Source organism: Wolffia australiana, chromosome 3 (genome assembly GCF_029677425.1).
Source record: "Wolffia australiana isolate 7733 chromosome 3, ASM2967742v1".
NCBI classification, from domain to species: Eukaryota; Viridiplantae; Streptophyta; class Magnoliopsida; order Alismatales; family Araceae; genus Wolffia; species Wolffia australiana.
The window spans coordinates 14373831-14394761 of record NC_135837.1 but is presented as its reverse complement, the minus strand read 5'-3'; the positions used below and the strand labels follow the sequence as shown (position 1 = coordinate 14394761).

The 20931-nt window shown below is 39.9% G+C and overlaps 2 protein-coding genes across 2 annotated transcripts; one reads left to right on the top strand and one right to left on the bottom strand.

Moving 5' to 3' along the window:
* The first annotated feature begins 2918 nt into the window (after positions 1-2918).
* On the top strand, positions 2919-8070 carry GSNAP (gamma-soluble NSF attachment protein). Its single transcript, XM_078572621.1, has 9 exons — positions 2919-3071; positions 3776-3843; positions 3952-4036; positions 4136-4294; positions 4788-4925; positions 6190-6268; positions 7228-7307; positions 7431-7560; positions 7893-8070. Exons 1-9 carry the CDS (start codon positions 3025-3027, stop codon positions 7986-7988), a joined length of 882 nt encoding a protein of 293 aa, XP_078428747.1. The 5' UTR covers positions 2919-3024; the 3' UTR covers positions 7989-8070.
* A 2275-nt stretch (positions 8071-10345) lies between these two features.
* Positions 10346-16940, bottom strand: LOC144700991 (heat shock protein 70 (Hsp 70) family protein). Its single transcript, XM_078572620.1, has 14 exons — positions 16096-16940; positions 15769-16001; positions 15125-15284; positions 13678-13923; positions 13477-13613; positions 12763-13078; positions 12518-12679; positions 12312-12386; positions 12133-12233; positions 11792-11861; positions 11666-11722; positions 11459-11520; positions 11303-11375; positions 10346-10680 (listed from the first exon to the last, which is right to left on the bottom strand). The coding sequence occupies exons 1-14, from the start codon at positions 16879-16881 to the stop codon at positions 10552-10554; spliced, it is 2607 nt and encodes an 868-aa protein (XP_078428746.1). The 5' UTR covers positions 16882-16940; the 3' UTR covers positions 10346-10551.
* Positions 16941-20931: the final 3991 nt, after the last annotated feature.

Below are 20931 nucleotides of genomic sequence, written 5' to 3'. Positions count from 1 at the left end.
TTATATATTTGAGTGAGTTTTGGAAATATTTGATAGTAGGAAAATTAAAATTATAACGACATTACAATTATATACATAATTTTCCTTCTTCGATCGGCAATCTAGTTCCCCTTGCACAGCTGATGACAAATGAAATTGAGTGTCTTTTGGCACCTCATGTTGTCCGACCAAATAGAATCTTAGATACAAAGCATATTGACTAATAAGCTTGAGTCAGATTCTAAGATGATTCAGTGAAGGTTTTTCTATGCACAAATGCGTCAACCTTTCTGTATATGTACATACTTGATTGCATTATTAGTATGGATCTCATAGAAACCAAAAAAATTAAAAATGGTTATTTATTTATTTATGATCTTGTATCTCAACCACTGGTAGGTACCAGGTTCTTCTTACCTGCACCATTAATGTTGAGCTTTAGGAGCATAATAGGTGGAAGTTACCATCAGAAAAAACACATAGTGTCATGGTTAGGGTAGGCGTGACTGGGATTCCCATGACATAAGACCCTCATAGATATTAAAATAGGTCATAAATTGTGGGGAACTAGATGGTGGGTCTCCTTGGTCACTAAGTAACTTGAAACATGGCCTCTGATCCTCGGATGGACTTTCCTTTAAAAATGAGAGGAGGTTCATCTCTTCCAGACCTCCCAGAACAAGCATGTTTTTTTTATATAACATAGGTATGGGCTTCCATTATAGCTCTGCGGTGAGTCAAAGCATTGGTTGAAGATCTCTGGTGGTAGCATTGACGTAGGGGGTCAGAGTGCTGTTGACTAATTCAAGAAAAAATGGAAAAAAAACATGTCATGGATTTTTTAATGAAAAAAGAAAGGATCCATAGTTTCACCCATCAACAAGGTCATGTGATAATGTGTAGGGAGCTGTTAATGCAAAAGTTTATTGAATAAGAATAATAATTTGGTGAGGTTTTTTGGATGCCAAATGAAAATGCCCAAAAAATAGTTGGTAGACTTCTCTAAAATGGTTCCTAGATACACTATTTTAGATGTTTCATTAAGTGTAAGCGTCACTCATTGGCGCGTATCCACCCCCATCTCCCTCACAATCTGAGATTGTATTGCGTTCATCCGCTCCACCCCTCTCGTGCCATTGCTCTCAACCATCACCCAACACTCCCTAATTGCAAGTAAAAGTATTTTAACTAGAATACATGAGTAATTTCAACTATACCTTTTTTTAAATTTCTAAAATAATTTTATAAATTTAGAATAAATTACGTCAATATGATCCATATTTTATGAATTTCCTAAAATTATTTGAATTAATTTTCACTAGTTTCATTTCATTAAGCTAGATTTCATCCTTAAAATAAATACAAAACAAAAAATAAAATTAAAGGTCAATTTTGCTTATTCAATATCTGTTCCATGTGGGTTTGACAGTTACTTGATCTATGCTCGTATGAAAAATTATGTTGTCGCATAAACTACAAGTGTTTAATGATGTATATGACCCGAATTTCTTGATCATCAGTTATCAACAACCATATTCTACGGGGTGGAATAGAGGAAATAAATCCTCTGATGTCGAGGTCGGTTGAGAGACGAGAAAAGTATGGAAGTGCTCAACTCTTACCTCTTGCATCTTATGATGGTCTTGATTATACACATGTAGTAAGGATGTTTAGTCAGAACATGATCAATGTGATATTGAGGCATTAAAGAAATATGTGTTTTGATCACCCTCGTGTAGCCATAGACTGCACGATTTCTAGTGATAGTAGATCTCTTCTTGATGTAGGGTCTCATCTAGCTGCTTCCTCACCCTAACCCTCCACGCCCAGGTTATGTCAGTCCATTGAGACTACATTACTCGTTCAACGTGCTTCAACATGGATATGGGAATTCTCAAATACGCTTTTTCTGTCAATAAGGTGGATTTTCGATTTCTTTAATTTATGGATCTGTTCCACCACATAACCTCCAAAATATGTACCTTTTGACTGCTTTGGATGCCCTATCTTTCTCAGTCCCACAATATCATTATTGTGGAGCTAGTGGGATGGAAACTCCAGCTTATATCCCCGAAAGTCGCATCCGATTAATATGTCATGTCTCATAAGTGCCCCATTGCACTTCATAGTGTTACGCCTCAGTACCTCCAATTCCTCTATGCTCTATAGAAAGGATGTTACCAAACCTCTGTAGTGGCCAGTGGCTCTATTAAGGCCGACTGATGTATCAAGCAATTGAACACGTTCATGTGTGGAGTCCTATCGATTCACCCTCTTTGGCATTCACTAACTGCAAGTATACAGTTTAAGTCTCCTCCGAGATACTAAGGAAAACCAACCAGGCACGTGTAATCCCAAGTATGTTGTACTAGTTCATTGCATATGGTCTTATGTTCCTGGTATCCATGCATTATATAAATGACTGACAACATGTAAATCCAATGGGGAAAAGTAATATCATCAATAAACAAATGAAGTGAAACTCTTATCTAAGTTACTTAAATAACTCAAGCTAATCATTCGTATCTTAGAAAATTTTCTAGGAGGGGGGATATTTCCAACACAAAAGAAGTAATTCACTTGCTAATTAATCAATGTAATAAAATTTTAAAATATTTAGGCAATTTTTAAAATGTACTTCCTAAGTTAATTTTGCGAGAAGAAATAAGGGAAGTCCACTTTTTCTCATGTTTAGTTTCTCAAATGCAATAAAATACAAATTACCTATTTGTTACCCCATTAAAAAATATATAAAATTGATCTCAACCTCACAATCACCCAGCACAGAAATGAAAAATATATCAATCCTTGATCACTTAAAGAAATAATTTATATCTCAGTTATTAAAGAATTCCCAAGTTTTTTTTTCCTTATATTTACTAGGAGTATAGTTTTCAAGATATTAATGGTAGTTATCAGAAGTTACTAAGGTAAGATCGTTTCTCATACGTTACTTCTAATGGCGGTTATACTGTAGAAGAGAACTGACCAATTTAATCTAGATCGTCGTCGTAGTTCAATCGCGCTTACTTTCCTCCGTCCGCCATGGCGAAGGTAGACCCGGAGAAGCTCATGATCAAGGGCGAGAAGCTGTACGCATTGATATGTTTTGATTGTATTGCAATTGTTATAGATCTAGATCCATTTCTTTCATTTGTTGATTTTTTTTATTCTTCATGTTTGCAATCGGACTGTCCGAGGTTTGTATACATCATGTTTGCAATCGGACTTTCCGAGGTTTGTATACATCATGTTTGCATCGATCTGTTTTGATTGTGTTGCAATTGTTATTGATCTAGATCGATTTCATTCAGTTGTTGAATTTTTTTTATTCATCATTGTTTGCAATCGGACTGTCCGAGGTTTGTATACATCATGTTTGCATTGATATGTTTTGATTGTACTGCAATTATCATTGATCTAGATCGATTTCTTTCATTTGTTGATTTTTTTTTACATCATGGTTGGAATCGGACTGTGCGAGGTTTGTATTATTAGGTTTACTCGATTTCTGCTTTTGAAATTTTCTCTCTTTCTTCCGGCGATCCGCTGTTGATCCTCTGATTCGAATTGCCGTAGTTTATCTGTGGATCCTTGGGAAGAGAAATTCCAACCTTTGGCGAACGAATTTGATCTAGTAGTGTGTTTACCCTCTTTGTCTTCGCGATCTCTTAAGCGTTTGATTTTAAATTGCGACGAGAGGAAGTAATCTTCTCGCTTTGAAGTAATTTTTTTCTAAATTGTTGAACCTGGAGAATGATTCTCGATGACGTTTCCATCTCATTTCCAATTCTAGAACAAAACTCAGCTTCACGAGATGGACTTCTGACTGGAAGAATGCTGTATTTCTGTATGAGCAGGCTGGTAGGTTTCTCCTTTTGTCTCCCTTTTAGAGCGTTTTGGAATGAACAACTTTCATTGGTTTCCCCTCTTCATTTACTTATAAAGTTATAATATTCCCTCTTTGTGAAGCCAATGAATTTAGGGCAAGGAGAAGTGATGAGAAGGCCAAGATTGCATTCGAGAAGGCATCAAAGTGCCACGAGATGATATCTCAGTACTTCCCCCGACTCTGGAATTCACTATCTTGTGATGTTCACTTCTTTACTTCTTTGATTTTAATTGGTTATCTCTTCTTCCACTTCAAATTTGACAGGCCTTGGGATGCTGCCAAGCATCTGGAATCTGCGGCAAATTTGGCGAAGCAACTTGGGCAGTGGAATGAGGTTTTGGACTTCTTTAGACGCGCTTCAGAGCTGTATAACGAATGCGGGAGATCGCAACCAGCAGCTGATGCTTTAGCTAAGGGTGCTCGGTATGCCCCTGTCTTATTAATGTTCTATTAGGGTTTGGCACATCCTGACGATGCTTACATATGGCGTTGGTGTTGGTTGGTGGCATCGATGCGGATGTTGTTGTCAATGTCAATGGGCGTCAACCTCTTTGTCACCATCAACTGTATGTAATTAAGGATGATTTCTGTCAACATCATCATGGTCAACTAGGCCGGTTATTGTTGATGGTGACATTGAGGTTGATAGGGATGACTTCTTTTTAACTTCAAATTTTCTAAGTTGATGCCTGACATTGACGAACAGCGCAACTGTCTGTGTTACCTTGCCATTGTCAACATGAACTTCATCAATGTCAATGTCATTGTCACCACCGTAAAATTCATCATGGTCAGCGTTGACAAGGTTCAATGATGTCCACTGTAACGATGAGGGGTGCCAAACCCTATATACAATTAGTGTGTTAAATGATATGTTTCTGACGACTCACTTTTGAATTGGCGGTTACATCATTAGCCTTTTAGCTGAAGTCAACCCAGAAGAAGCTATTAGGCTGTTTAACGATGCCTGCGGGATACTAGAAGAGGATGGAAAGGAGCAAATGGCTTTTGATTTGTACCGCGACGCCACTGATGTTTACATCAAGCTCGAGAGGTGAGCTTTCTGCTACTTTTATTTTTAGCGGTCAATAATACAGGAAACTTCTTTGTAGATTAATTAATTCAGTATCTCCAAAAAAGAGATGCCCAAAACCTGAAGATTTTTAAATGTGTATGATACAATCGTCTAAGGATCTATTGAAAAATTGTGAAGAAATTGGTGATTGAAAGAACTTGTAGAGACTGAGGAGAATTCTCTTCCATTGGTCCTCTCCTCGTAGAGTATCAAATGAGAAAGAGAGGACGAACAAGATCGATATCATGAGAAAAGTCGAGTCTCCATGGAGGAATTGAAGTGCAAGAACAGGATGGAGGAAGTGGAAGAATTGAAGAACGAAGGAGAAGACTGGATCTGCTCATCTACTTCTCTGGATTGGGAAATATCTCTCCGAGTCCAGCCGTAACAGCTGCAACTGAATTCTTGATTCCTTCTGACCTGACCTTTCCTCCTTATATTGGATCAATATTTTGGTCAGAGCTCTTTGACCCACCAGTCAATGCGAGGTCAAGACATGCTCCCAGGAGGATATCGATGTAGAGATAGACCAATGCAAGTTGTGATTCAAAATATCCAAGAGAATACCAGAGATTTCCAAGAATAGCAATGCTGCTCAAGAAATGTCATGGAAGAGGACAAAACAAGGACAATGTGCAAGAAGAATGGAGAGGGAGAAGGGAATCAATGGAAAGATGAACTATGCTCGATAGATGAGGTGAATCGCTCTCGTCTCCTTCTGAAGGAGAGGATCTATCGCTCAGCCCATATGCTGCAACCATTTTTCCAAGATGGCGAGTCATCCCTCTTCTTTATTAATAGGCAGGGTTCCCGCCTATTCTTCTTCTCGTGTGTCGTCTGACTTGGCATGTGTGCGATAACAATTTCACTTCTTCTGCCATTTCTCCAGGTAAGTACGAGTGGCACTTGTATCACTACGCTTGGGTCATTAGAGTCTTCTTAGCTTGTTTCTTCTGATAGGACCAAGGGAGGTTCCTATCAGTATATTTGTACATTTCTGCAATAGTAGTTGGTGACTTAAAATCAAATATCTTTTCATACATTGTGCATTGTAGACAATACTCCTGTTCTTACACAAAAATCAATTCTCATTTTCGAAACCTAGATTTCTCGTGGTTTGCCTTTTGTTGTCACCAGCTTATTTGTGCATCATTGAGGTTCCTGGGGGCCTGCTGTAAATTAGAGTTGTATCTATGATTTTACTATTTTAGTATTCTCATATTTTGAAGTCTCAATCATTTAGGTACACTGACGCTGCATCAATTTTGCTGAGATGGGGTCTAGCAGCAGATCACTGTAAAGCCGTGAACAGCCAATGCAAGGTATATTGTATCTCTTACCTTTTCATCTTTTGATTGATCTTAGTGGTTTATAATCTTGATCCTGCATTAACTGAGGTAAATGGTGAGACATGTGGAGCGCATCTTTGAATATGGGGAACGTGGATAAATTTGCTAGCAGCCTTTTTGTCCATGCCATTAGTCATTTCATGACATATTAATACTAAATAATAATAGGGTTCTTCCAGCATTGCTTGTCTAACCTACCAGTTTTGATGAAATTTTCTGACCAGAACTCAATACATTTTCTCATGAAAAACTCAAAGATTCTAGATTCTTTTCCGTAAGCTAATGAGCCCAAAGGAAAGTTTCGGATTCAGATCCTCTACCTGTGACTGAGGAACTTCATCAAGATCTTTATGCTACGTTTAAAATGTTGTTCCTTACAGAACACGATTTGAATCATAAATGGCGTCAGGTCATAAGCTGATTTAATCATTTTGAGGTTTTGCTTTATCAAGCACTCCAAAGATTATGTTCCAATTTTTGTGTGTGTGTGCATGTGAGTGAGAGAGAAGGAGAGAGAGGAATGGTGGAATGATGATGGCAGATACTGATTCAACGACTCAGGTCAAGGCTCTCTGTTAGATGATGTCCATGACCTCTCTCAGAAATACTAGTAACCGCTTGTGTCAAAAGTTGAGTATCAGAACTTTCAAAGTTAATCAGTATTATTATTCCAGTTTGTTTTTACTCTTTGACCTCCTGTATAAATTGCTTGGTACTTATTTATGTGCATTATTGAACCTTTTTGAACTTACTGGGCGTTCAAATCTTTGATTAATAGGAGTAAACTGTGCATCTCCTTACATATTTTTATGTACTCGTGTTCAGATGTGATATTTTTTCATGTACGCCTATCATTTTATTATTTCTCATGGTTTTTTCTGCAGGAAGTATTTTGTCTGTTTATTAATTATTTTGATTCATTTCTCAAACAGGCATACTTGAGTGCAATTTTAGTTTACCTGTATACACATGACTTCAAGCAAGCGGAGAAGTGCTATAATGATTGCTCGCAGTTAGTTCAACCATCAAAACATTTCTCTTATCTTCGTGGCAAATATCCGCACGGATTTTGAGATTTTCTGATGGTCTTTGAATTTGATCCTATTTTCCTTTTGTTTCATAAAAAAAAAAACAGAATTGACGCATTCCTTTCAAGTGATCAAGGCCGGTGCTCGAGCAAACTTCTTGCCGCATACGAAGAAGGCGACGCAGAAGAGATCAAGCGTATCTGTCTGTCCAGCACAATTTCTCATCTGGATCATATGGTAATGGGGTGTTGTTATTGATACTTCATGATCTCCAAGCCATTTGACGATAACTGGATTTTCGTAATAACTGAAAATGTGGAATTCCATACATAATGAAATGATAGCTGCATATGTATTCTATTTAATAATTTTAATTTTAGCCTAGATGGTCTATAACCTTATTCCAAAATTTCAACAGTGTTTTTTAAAAGTGGCTTTTTAACCAATAATTGAACTATCACAGTATCTTTTCTTTTTCCCACTTTTTTTCCTGATTGGTTTAAGTGAGTCACACGATGATAATTAATGCGGATATGTCTCGATGAACTTTTTAACGTTTCCCTTTTTAGATTATAAGACTAGCGAGGAAGCTGCCGACAGGAGATGTGACGGCCATCGGTTCCAAGGGCGCAGAGGAAGCATTGGATGAAGATGATCTTACTTAGGCTGACTTTCTGTTTTGTACCCACTTTCTGTGGATGAAGATGATCTTATTTAAGCATTGGATGAGATTCCTACTTTCTGTTATGTGCTATTGACCACAATTATTTATGGCAGGTCCGCGTCGACGTCCGTCAATTCTCTCTCCTCCTCTTGGCTCCTTCTCTCCCCTTTCTCTCTCTTCTACCCCATACTCTTTATTTTATTTTTTTTGAACAATAAAAGGGATGAACACCAACTGACTCCAAGTCTCGTCATCCTTTAACCAACTGACTCCAAGTCTCCCCGATCCTCTTGAGCCCCCGGGAGCCATGCTGCCTTAAATCCCTCCACTTCGTATATAGCTCCATCTATAGAAGCCGTTCTTCCCCTGAATTGCACCTCGTTTCTGTGCAGCCGTACTGGCACAGCACGACCACATTCAATGCTGATACAAACCTGCTGGTTTGTATCGGGGAGAAGACGAGAAGGGAGGGAGAAGACGCCAGGATGGTCTACGGCAGGATCAGGGCAGGCGGAATGGATGTCATCTATGAGCCAGACCCATCTTGGTTATACTTCTTGGCTGCTCTCCTCAAGGGAGGGCTGCTCGATTTAAAGGGATTACAACAGGTCCAAATGACCTAAATACCCCTATTGGGCTGAATGATGAAAGACCTTATTCTGCAATTTCTGGAATAAATCCCAGAAAGACTCTTCAGAGGCCACCTTCACCCTTGATAATGTCTGGCTTGCCCAAACTGAGCGAGCAAATGAGCATTGAAAGAAAAGATGGTTGCAGTCTTCCTCCCCATTTGACCATAGCATGCATTGCAAGGATGCCTCTGGGTATAGCGTCTTGCAAAAGACCTTTGTCATTGGCCTTCTTCTTGCTAGAAGCCATCCATAGTCCCTTTATTTATATTTCTCTCTCATACTCTCAATCCACCTATCTCTCTATTTCTGTACCTCTCTTTTCGCTCACACTCCATCTCTCTACTTCTCTCCTCTCCCACTCTATTTATACTTGTCTCTCACACTCTCACAGCTTTTTGAAATGATTTAAGACCTGCCTACAGCAACGAACAAAATGGGAAGATCAAGTCCAGTCCTTCAATTGACATCCTCTAAAAAAGAATTAATTATATTAGGAGTCAGCACTTACATATACAAGGATAAGTGAAGGATCATAGTATACAAATAATCAGTCCAACAGATTACACCAAAATTATGGGGCAGAAGTACAATCCCCTAATTAAGATCATCTTGATCTTACTTAGAGGACTGTCAACTGGGTTTGCCCAGTTGTGATTTTCTCGCAAGCTTTGTGTTGAGTGAGGTGCCGACTTTATCCACACATTCTCCTTCTCAAAATCATCTCAAGTGATGTACTCAGCTATTATCATTGAGTCTAGTCTCCAACAGATTTACCACTATTTATAAGTATGAACAGGAAACCAAATGCGGACTTGTTATCAACTGGATCCAATTAAAAACTAGAGTTTGTAACATCATTTTCTTTTATTCTCTGATATAAACTAGAAAGATATCCTAAGAATACATCTCATATGCTTCTCCAATTCTCTGGGATCGGCATGGAATCTGCTTATAACACAAAGAATCTAAGCCATTTCAGACCTTGTGCAAAGCATGGTGCACATAATGGACCTGTATGTTTGTTTTCATATTTGCTTTATTTTTATGATTTTTTGGGGTGATTATTTCTCAGATATTTGAATTCCATGTCTCATTAATATGAGACCTCTCTTTGAGTTTTTTCAAGCCGAATTGTTTGATGATGGTGTCTATGTACATGGCTGGGGAATTCCCACCAAATCTTAATCTATCTCAAAATATTTGTACTCCTAAATCTGTAGGTTGCTTATCATAAATTCTTGACGAGAAGTTCTTTGACAGCCACACGTTAATTGAAGATAACATCCCCAAAGGGGCAGTCTGGCAATCTGAAGGAAGTCTACGAAAACGTTGTAGCCTTATATTTCTAGATTCTAGACTAAAAGTACAAATGATTTATCTGGGGACCATAGTTAATATTTCAGATACTAAACGCAGAAAATATTCTAACTTAAAGTTTACACAAAACATTTAACCACAGGTTTATTGACACCTCAATTTTTCAATTGATATATTATCTCCTCCCATCCATGCATTAGATTTCATGATCAAGTCATACGCATCTGCGGCATCACGGAAACACCATTTTTCATACTAAATCATGCAAAATTTGTGGGCTTCCTATAATTAAAAAGATTACAGGAAAAGTTAGAATGATCCGAAAAACTTAAAAAGTACACTCCTCTGGGTGTCAATCTATGAATAAATCATGCAAATTTATGGAAAAGTCATTTTTCATACTAAATCATGCAAAATTTGTGGGCTTCCTATAATTAAAAAGATTACAGGAAAAAGTTAGAATGATCCGAAAAACTTAAAAAGTATACTCCTCTGGGTGTCAATCTATGAATACAAAAACAAAGATAGGTGAGCTTGTTTACCAAAACTTTGATCATCATGATCAGCTCTATCTGCTATCAAATATTTGCAAGGGAGCAGATCAAATGGTCAGAATCAGAGCTCATCGTGGGCCTCATCGCCGTCTTTCGATGCGGGTTTATCCGACTCCTCGTCCGCAGCTGGTTTCTCAATCTTGGGCTTCGGCTTCGGCTTCGGCTTGGGTATCCTGCTAATGCTTTTTACCTGCATACACCCATGAAAGAATCTCATTGGATGATCCACAGATCGATGGATGGGTGGATGGAAGGTATGCATGGACAGAATGGCATATTTATGCATGGATGGATGTGTGGATGGCCGGATGGATGGATAAAATGAAGAATTTGAGGTATTTATGCATGGATGGATGAGCGGGACTGATGGAAGCGAGGTATCCGTGGATTGATAGGCAGGAGGATGGACATATGAATGGGCATAATTATGCATGGATCGATGGATGGATGGATGGGTGGACAGATGAATAGAAAAACAGATTTAAGGATGAAGGGATGGATGGATCAGCAGGAGAAATGCGTGGATGGAAAGACAAGTTTTTTAATGAATGGATAGAAGTAGCCATTGGAGGCATGCAAGGATGGAAAATACAGATTTATGGCTGGATAAATGTATGGATAGACAGATCCATGGATGAATGGATGCACATACAGGAGAGAGAAATGTATGGATGGACTGCCAGATTTATCAACGGATGGATAGAGAAATATATGGAGAAATCTATGGATGAATTGATGATTGGGGGCATGCATGGATCATTGGAAGTGTGCATGGATGGCCAGATAGATTGATGGATATATGGAAAGCATACCTTATTCTGAAGGCTTTGGATTTTTTCATGAACTTCAGAGGATGAGAAAGATGGAGAAGCAGAATCAGGAGTTCTGCATTGCAACAGGAAAGAGTAAGTGCGCGTTTGAGTAAGAGAGAAAAATGAGGGAATATCCAGTAAATGGGCAGCTTGTACGTTTTCTGGAGGCTCTCCTTGATCTCTAGCCAGATTTTGATTCTATCCGCTTCCCCCCGCAGCTGAAATGGGATTGAATTCATTAAATAGAAAAAAATAAATATATCTGTAAAAACTGTCTATGAATATCCGGGTACATTAACCAACTATATAAAGATAAATAAAAAGGAAGCAAGCTACAACATTAAGGAATTCGATTTATACTACCTCATCAACCCTAGATTTTGGAATCCAGGGCCTGTTTTCTTCCAAGTCTTGGATGATCTGCCCAAAAAGGATGGCGTCAAAAAATTTAGCCTTTTCTCAAGGGTTGGAAGGTGAAACTTTGATTACCTTTGGAAGGTCGCTCAGATAACTTTTAGCTTGTTCACAGGCAGCTGGCCGGGCTGAAAGCTCTGCCAGTCTATATATGAAATGATAGCCTTTAGAAAAAGGAAAACTGCCAGCCTATACATTTATAAATATAAAGAAAAATCTATATATATAGAGAAAACTTAGCGAAATCCAATACATGGTATAAAGTGCTGAACCCCATATTCTTTCAAAATTTGGGAACCATGTTTATGCCGAGGCTAGACGGCCAAAGGCATATCTGTCTGCCACCATGCTCCTAGTAATACATATATGTAAATATATGTATCTAATTAGAGAGGAGATAAAGGGGTCGAAGTTACCTGAAAAAAATAGGCTCTCCAAAGGTCTTTAGAGAGTTGAGGCGATCTTCAAATTCACTAGCGGCCGCATCCTCACCGTCCATGTAGAGCCATTCTTGCACCTAGAAAACGGCAGAAACTAAATTACCAGGTGATTATTTGTAATTATTGGAATTTTTGGCGCGAAAATAATCACAAACCTCTTCGAGTTTTTCCTTGAAGGATATTCTCTCTGACTCTGTGGAAACCTTCTCAAGTCCCGAAGACTCCTCCAACTGTCACCAGCGACGAAAATGAGTAAAAACGCTAACAAATACGGCATATTTTAGCGAATAAAGATACAAAATGAAGCGCTGGTAAAACCCATAATAACCTATAATTTGTCAAGTGGTTAGGTTTATCAAACCTTCTCCTTAGTCGAGTATATGTATGCCTCGAGATTGTTCTTGAGCTCAGCAGTCCGCCTCCTGTCAGAATCCTTCTTATCCAATCGCTCCAGTCTAATCTTTGCCTCAGAGAAAGATTCCGTTGAAAGCACTGTCTCAGGGCCCTCTGTTTTCTCCTCAATCTACACACCACCATACAAAAGATTTCCCATTATGTCCTCAAAAATAAATTAATTATGAAAAGGTACAAATTGATCATTTCAACCTTTAGAGGAACCCTAAAGGTTCGCTTCTTCAACTTCTTTTCCATGGGCACTTCAACGTTGGTCTGTGTCTCATTAGCTGTTATTGGATTATCAACCTTGTCTTCAGTGGGCGAAGTTTCTTTATTTTCCACATCGGCGGTTGAATTCAATTCCTGTGTCTGTGTAACATCGAGAGTGAGGTTCTTCTTTGGAACCTCGACCCACTCAAAATACTCGATGACAGCCTCTGCACGGTCCAATGAAACAATGCCGCTTCGGCTGAGGGAAAAGTGGAGGTTCGCCTTTATAGGAGATGAAAGATTTCTGGCCAAGTACCTAAAAGTAGAAGGTAGATTTAGACCTGAGTATGCAAGAAATGAAGCTAGGGTTGGCAGACAATGCTGAATTCATCATTTTTCATCTCTGAATGGCTTGTATGAATGATGATGATGATCACGAATTCAATAGATGGATGATTATGACAATGACAATGATGATGACGCTGATAGAATTGAATGCTCTATTTTAGATTTGAAACCAGTGGATGAAGATGATGATGGGGGCTCTAGGAAACCAGATACTGTTTCATCATTAACCAAGGATGTGTTTGATGATTATGATGATGAGGGCTCTCAGAGACCATATTATAATGGAGATTCCTTGTTGAGCACCATCATCATCACTGGCACTAGACCCTGCAGGAATCTTTCAAAAAAGTTATTGAAAGAACTCACCTCTCACTTGCCTCTGTCAGCCCAGATATTTCAAATTTGGCAATTTTGTGTGAAGAAGCTCCTCGTGGCAGTGGGTGTGATTTTTCATAACCGAGTGAAACTTCAAAATCTTTGTTGTGTTTAATAGATTTGAAGACCTGCACACAAGCATTAGAGAGAGAAAAATAATTAAGGTAAGTGGAAAGAACCAAGCTTAGCTACCTTGATGGGGAGTTTCTTCATCCGAGGAATGAGCAACTGTTCAGACCTATCATCTTCGCTAAGATCAGGGCCGTCCAATTGAATCACAAAGCCATAAGAGGAACCATCTATCATGCCCAATTTGCGGTTCAGCTTGATCCCGTCGCTCACGTTGGCAGCATGGAGGGCTGCACCAAGTGCTATTGCTTCATCTGCATCAAGATGCTTGCCCAGTTCCTTTTTCCCGAGAAATTCTTGCAGCTTAGCCTACGAAATGTGACAAAATATCACTACTTTACCACAGACCCAGATGATGAGATTTGGTGTTCTTCATAAGTCCAGCGCGATGATGAACCCGTCATCAGCATCCCCAAATTTCGTCATCAATCTTTGGTACAAGACGAATGACAAGACAATGACACGTCGATCATGTGGAAATGACGAGACATTGACAAATTTTTATCGGATTAATCGCAAGTATGATGATGATTTGTCCTCATCAAACTCATGAACGAATCAAAGACGCAGATAAGAGTGCCTTTTTTGAATATAAATAAATTTCAGGCTAATTGAGCATGATGCAGAATTGAATTACGTGAAGCCGTAAATGAAAAAAAGAGAAAAAAATACTAAAAGGGAATGCTATGAAGAAAAATACTAAAAATGAAATTTTAGAAGGAACTCTAGGATCTGTTACAAAGAATGCAAAGTGTTAGAGCATGTCACGTGATACGCCCAACTAGCCGTTATACGGCTCTTGTATATATAAACTGAGTAATGAAATATGATCTTTTTTGGGTTCTACTTCTCGTTGCCCTAAGGGCTCTCTCCTCCTCCTCCTGTTCTCTCTCTTGTCGAGGACCTTCTTCTGCTACTTCCTTCTCCGAAATCTTAGCACAAAGAATAATAAGCTAGGTTTCTTACTTAACGGTGCTGAATGCAAAATCCACACGTGAATCCAATTTTTTCACCCCGGTAGTTGGTGTATCCACAAGAAATATAGAATAGAGCGTATAACTTCAGTTGTACGATGAAAAATAAATTTCTTCTAAAAATTAAGCGTCAATTTAAAGCTCATGAGGAATCCGACAGTGAAATAACAGTGCAGTCCAACTTTTTTTGCCCGATAGGGAAGAGCGATCAGAGCTGAAACCTACAGAGAGATGGGATTCTGGCAATAATATTAATATCGTAGATATTTTGCGTAGTAATTCAGCCAAACTGAGAAACGAAATTATGGGAACAAGATGTAAAAGCAGTTTAAACCAATGTTAAGACAAGTAAACGCAAAAAGAGAGGCATATGAAATATATTATACGGCTCAGCAACTCGGCCAGAAAAAAAACTGACAGGCCCATGGTTTAATAAGTAAATCTGACAAAAGATTCTTCAGATTTTTAATAAGCCGATAATGAAATTGATTATGACGAAGTGCAAAAGAATCAATGAGAATGAAAAAAGGTGATACCTGTAGTTTTGGCACACGAGTTGCTCCACCAATAATCTCGACAGCATCGATTTGATCGATAGTTAACCCCGACTGCTCAAGCAGTTCTTTCAGTGGAACGATTGCCTTCTCAAAGATGTCTGAACAGAGTTCTTCAAATTTCTGCCTCGTAATTGTACTCCTGGTAATTAGTTAGATCTTTCAGACACTTCTTCACATATTGCTTTGAAGGATTATTCGAAAAACACATTTCTTTGAGAAGTGTGTATATTAGCGATGAATTCCAAGAGTGCAGTGGGCAACAATAATCAAAAGAATTGCTTAATGCCGAGTAGGGTGACTTGATTTGGTGCTAGTCAGATGATCGATGGGCTTATACCCCAAAAGGTTCTCCTTAAAGTGACATCTTCATTGTCAGGTAAGGAAAATGTGAATAAAATTATGAGAAAAAGGTTTAAACTCCAATTAAGAGCCACAATTATGACATGAATATCGATTTCAAGTCATCGTGTGAAGCATCCTAAACATTTGGCTTTATGGGCACTCTCCAACGTGTGATGCCGGCTAGACTAAGTATTGTAGGTTTTGAGTCCTACCAGCAACAATGCAAAACTTATGATCATCACCAAACATGGGACACAAACATACAGTTTAAATAGTCGTACCTAAAGTCCCTGTCATCATGGAGAGATTCAACAGAAATTGGAGCCGCAGTGTTCGCACTCAAAATTTCCTTTGTTCGCTTGACCTGTTTCTTTAGTTTAGCCATAGCCTTGGGGGATTTCCTGATATCAAACCCACTGCCTAATTGTTTATTGAACTCGTCTGCAAAGTGCTCGATGAGCCGGGATTCCATGGCGTAGCCACCGAGTTCCGTATTCCATCTAACATCTTTCACCTGGAATAATCGGAATACAAACCAAACTAAGAAACACAATCTTAAAAAAAGAAGCTTTAATAATTTTTCGCGGTTCATACTTCGACCCTGTTACCTGAAACTGATTGATTGAGACGGTTTTCCCGTACTCCTTTGCCTTGTAAGAAGAGAAATAAACCAAGGCCGCGTACGTACTTCCCGAACCCATGTCGTAAAGAACGACATTTCTGGACTCGTTGCTGAAGTCCTTGTCAATACCATACTGCAATGCAGCACCGGCGTGCTCATTGACAAGGCCCAGCACATTGAACCCAGCAAGCTCCGCAGCCTGAATAACCCCCTTCCTCTCTGCCTGCCCAAAGAAAGGCGGAACAGCGATCACCGTATCCACAACAGGAACCCGCGCCTGAGCATCCGCAAGGCCCTTCGCATACCCAAGAATCATCGCCAACAGCTCCTCAGAAGAATAAACAGTCGAATTCCCATCATCAGTTCGGATCCCAGCGGCTCCCCGCAAATCCTCAACCAAATCAAAGGACTGATAAGCCGCCTCAATCTTAGCCCTAACATGACCGCGCGATTTCCCGACCATTTCCCGGACGGCGGAGTAGACCTTCTCGGGGTACCTGGCGGCGATTCCGGCTGCTTCTTCGCCGACAACGCGCAGGCCTCCGCTGAAACCGATCAAGGCCGGAGATTTGCGCTTGGACATTTCGTTGATCGCGACGGAGATCGGGGCCTGACCTGGCTTGAGATTGACGACGACGACTTTGAGCCATTCCGATCCAAGATCTATGCTGGCGACGGCTGATTCCGCGATCGGAGCGCCGATTGAACTGATAATCAGCGCGATTAACAACAATTTGAGCGACATCTTCGAGCTGGAATCTACTCCGATCATCGATGAAGAACGCAGATCTCCCTCTCTCTGTTCTTGTTGGTTTTGAACTGAGAGGCGAGAGCTTCGTTCTGGTATTTACATATATTTTTTTGGTGCGATTTCGGCAGTAAAAAAGCGTCATCGGGTGGAATTGGGCCAGTGAGTGGGCGACACGTGGAGGGTGGCCACGTGGCGGCGTTAGCTGGGCTTGGTGTGTTGGGAGAGGCTGGGCCGTCGATGTGGGAAGAGGCCCGGTTGAAGAAAGTCTCTGCAGTCTCTCTTTCATCGTCTCTCTCTCTGCCAGTCTCTCTCTTTCATCGTCTCTCTCTCTGCCAGTCTCTCTCTTTCATCGTCTCTCTCTCTGCCAGTCTCTCTCTTTCATCGTCTCTCTCTCTGCCAGTCTCTCTCTTTCATCGTCTCTCTCTCTGCCAGTCTCTCTCTTTCATCGTCTCTCTCTCTGCCAGTCTCTCTCTTTCATCGTCTCTCTCTCTGCCAGTCTCTCTCTTTCATCGTCTCTCTCTCTGCCAGTCTCTCTCTTTCATCGTCTCTCTCTCTGCCAGTCTCTCTCTTTCATCGTCTCTCTCTCTGCCAGTCTCTCTCTTTCATCGTCTCTCTCCTCTGCCCGTCTATCTCTTTCATCGTCTCTCTCTCTGCCAGTCTCTCTCTTTCATCGTCTCTCTCTCTGCCAGTCTCTCTCTTTCATCGTCTCTCTCCTCTGCCAGTCTCTCTCTTTCATCGTCTCTCTCTCTGCCAGTCTCTCTCTTTCATTGTCTCTCTCTCTGCCAGTCTCTCTCTTTCATCGTCTCTCTCTCTGCCAGTCTCTCTCTTTCATCGTCTCTCTCTCTGCCAGTCTCTCTCTTTCATCGTCTCTCTCCTCTGCCAGTCTATCTCTTTCATCGTCTCTCTCTCTGCCAGTCTCTCTCTTTCATCGTCTCTCTCTCTGCCAGTCTCTCTCTTTCATCGTCTCTCTCCTCTGCCCGTCTATCTCTTTCATCATCTCTCTCTTTCATCGTCTCTCTCTCTGCCCGTCTATCTCTTTCATCATCTCTCTCTCATTCTCTCTGTGCCCGTCTCTCTCTTTCATCGTCTATTTCTCTACCCATTTTTCTCTCTCTACCCGTCTCTCATCCTCTCTCTCTTCCCATCTCTCATCCTCTCTCTCTTCCCATCTCTCATCCTCTCTCTCTACCCATCTCTCATCCTCTCTCTCTACCTGTCTCTCTCATCCTCTCTCTCTCTACCCGTCTCTCTCATCCTCTCTCTCTGCCCGTCTCTCTCCTTCATCCTCTCTCTCTACCTGTCTCTCTTCTTCATCCTCTCTCTCTACTTGTCTTTATCTTTCATCCTCTCTCTCCACCTCTTTATTTTTCATCCTCTCTCTATCGTCTTTATCTTTCATCCTCTCTCTCTACCCGTCTCTCTCCTTCATCGTCTCTCTCTACCCATCTCCCTCTCTCCCCCTCTCTCTCACCTAGGGATCAGGGGGTCGGACAGATCGTTCAAATGTTCAATCAGATCGGGCGTTCGAATGATTGAATCCAAACACCGATCTGTCCAGTTCAGATCGGAGCCAAACAAGATGGCTGTTCGGATCGAATGTTTGAATTCGATGCGATTTGATCACGTCGTTTGAATCGAATCGAATCGAATGTTCGAATCTGAATTCAGTATTCAGTTTGGCTCCTGTAATACTGGGCTAGCCAGAGGCTGCAAGCGACCGGCAGCACCGCCAGCAGTGCCCAGCGGTCGCCAGCAGTGCCCAGCGGTCGCCAGCAACCACCAGAGAAAAAGTCGCTGGCGGTTGCTTGCACTCTCTAGCCATTTGTTTGAACTTGTTCGAACAATTCAAACAGTTCGAACAAATGGCCGATCGAACACCAACGAACCAAATTGTTCGTTCAAAACTTTCAATCGAACACGAACACCGCTCCAAGATCCTTCTAAAGCCATTCATGCGTCTGACCTCTAGAAGTATCCACGCGATCACTCGGTGCTTGGATCTCCGCGAATTCTTCTTCAACTCTTCTTGAAAATCTAGAAGATCTCCTCACCATGAAGACACTATTCCTTGGATGAGTGGAGAATGAGGAGGGGCTCTGAAATCAGGCTTGCATGGGTGCTTAAAATGAGACCCCTTTTCCTCTTTATATTTCACTTAAGGTTTTTTCTCAAAAACCCTACAAAGTAAAATATATCCACCAACGCCCTTATGACCATGTGTGTGTGACCCTCTAGGCCCATGTATCATTCTAGTTAATAACTTTAGAGGTCCAATAACATTTATTGACTAACCTTATTAATTAACTATATCAACGTACAAATTAATTAAATAAAGATCGATTTAACCCAATCGAAAGGTTAAGTTTCAAGCCCGTGGGGTGTCAAGCTACACCTCGTGCTCTAGAAGATACTGAGTACTGTCGAACTCCCTCATGGAACCTTTACCGTCTTCGATTACCGTATAATATCTAATCCATCATTCGCGCAAGACTCTCGAACAACTTAGGGTATGGTTTATCATCAAACTCTAAACCGTCATTCGATTAGTACTGATGCGTAATGGGGATCATTGGAGAATGCCTTCTCCAATATCCTCACTAGACTGGCCAGGGATTTTTCTGCATCGTCTTCCTTGAGTCAGTCTCCTACATCTCCGTAAACTTATTTGAATCTCGTAAGATTAAAATAAGATTCTTACTACATCTCCGTAATATTCTTACTACATCCGAATTATAACTTATTTGAATCTCATGATTAAAGGCTTGTCAGTCATAGTCAAAACGTAGTTGTCCACTCACAAGATGTCCTTGGTGTCTCATGTCAGTGGATCACTTATTCTACTGTGACTTGAATCAACCTGATTGACGTTAAGGTATAATACTATTCAGGGATTCGTACGAATCAATTTAGTGAACTCTTTCTCTAAAGAGTACCCGTGATTTGTCCTTAGTGTCACCAGACTAATAGCCATAGGATCAGCTATACTTATCGCATAAGTAGGATCAGTTAGTGTTATTCTATCTGGAAAATTCGATGTCTGTCTCGACTATCCATTGAATATGAATATTTAGAATGTATGTTTAAAGACTAGTGATTAGTGTATTATGATCTCATCATAATTCATTAAGTCATTGCACGTATTCATGGACTTCATTATAAACATCACATGGAATAATAATGAACGCAAATATTTGATTGGCTTGGCGGCCACATAATATCCATCAATCTCTCTCTTCCACTCTCTCTCTCTGTCCCAAACTCTCACGTCCACTTTTATGAATTTCAAAAATATGAAAATTATTGACATTAATATTGGTAGTTCTCTTTCTCTTGGTCCAATCTGTCAACAACTATGTTAGAACACTTTATGACCTTTGATATCTAAATCATGATTCCTTCTGAACTTTATGAATGAACTGTGATAATACCAATCATATTTAGTATATAATTTTCTTCTTAAAAAATAATTCAAGCCATGGATTAATGATTAATGAAGCCTGTAGTAGCTTAAAGTAGATAAATATGTTAAATTTGATAATCATGAAATCAATCTAGAAATCAGATTTTCCTGTCACGCTGAGTTTAAGGTTATCCATTGAGATTTTTTAGAGGTGAGTATGTGTAATTAGGTCAGGAAGGTCGATGTATTGTTAGCAACACCATCAACACAAAGGAGGATATTTCAATTAAGTTTTATGTTAATCATGGCTCTAGAGCCCAACAATTACTTACCAAGAGGGATCTCTTCACATGATCATGAAAAGGTTAGAGTTTAATGTGATGTGGAGAGTATTCATACTAAGCATGTGATTGATATACTGAACACTTCATGCACATATTTTTTCCTTGTTTCAAGTATGCAGGGGCAACTTAAAGAGACTTGAAGGGAAATTGTTAATAAACTAACAACAATTTTAATTGGGGTTTACTTACCACATCAGTACAATGACTTTTATCTGTATAATTTTATATGAAGGACCTTTTATGTGTGTAATCCTAGTTTTAAACTATTCGACTATGTTTATTGTGAAGGGACGCAGACAGGACAGTTTTTTTGTCCCAAGACAAAAG

Coding starts and splice junctions, on each gene's coding strand:
- LOC144700991 (XM_078572620.1), bottom strand. CDS start 16,881: ATGATCGGAGTAGATTCCAGCTCGAAGATGTCGCTCAAATTGTTGTTA. Junction 13,924..15,124: donor CTCGTGTGCCAAAACTACAG/GTATCACCTTTT, acceptor CACATTTCGTAG/GCTAAGCTGCAAGAATTTCT. Junction 11,376..11,458: donor AAGGAGAGCCTCCAGAAAAC/GTACAAGCTGCC, acceptor GTTGCAATGCAG/AACTCCTGATTCTGCTTCTC.
- GSNAP (XM_078572621.1), top strand. CDS start 3,025: ATGGCGAAGGTAGACCCGGAGAAGCTCATGATCAAGGGCGAGAAGCT. Junction 4,926..6,189: donor GTTTACATCAAGCTCGAGAG/GTGAGCTTTCTG, acceptor TCAATCATTTAG/GTACACTGACGCTGCATCAA. Junction 6,269..7,227: donor CCGTGAACAGCCAATGCAAG/GTATATTGTATC, acceptor TTTCTCAAACAG/GCATACTTGAGTGCAATTTT.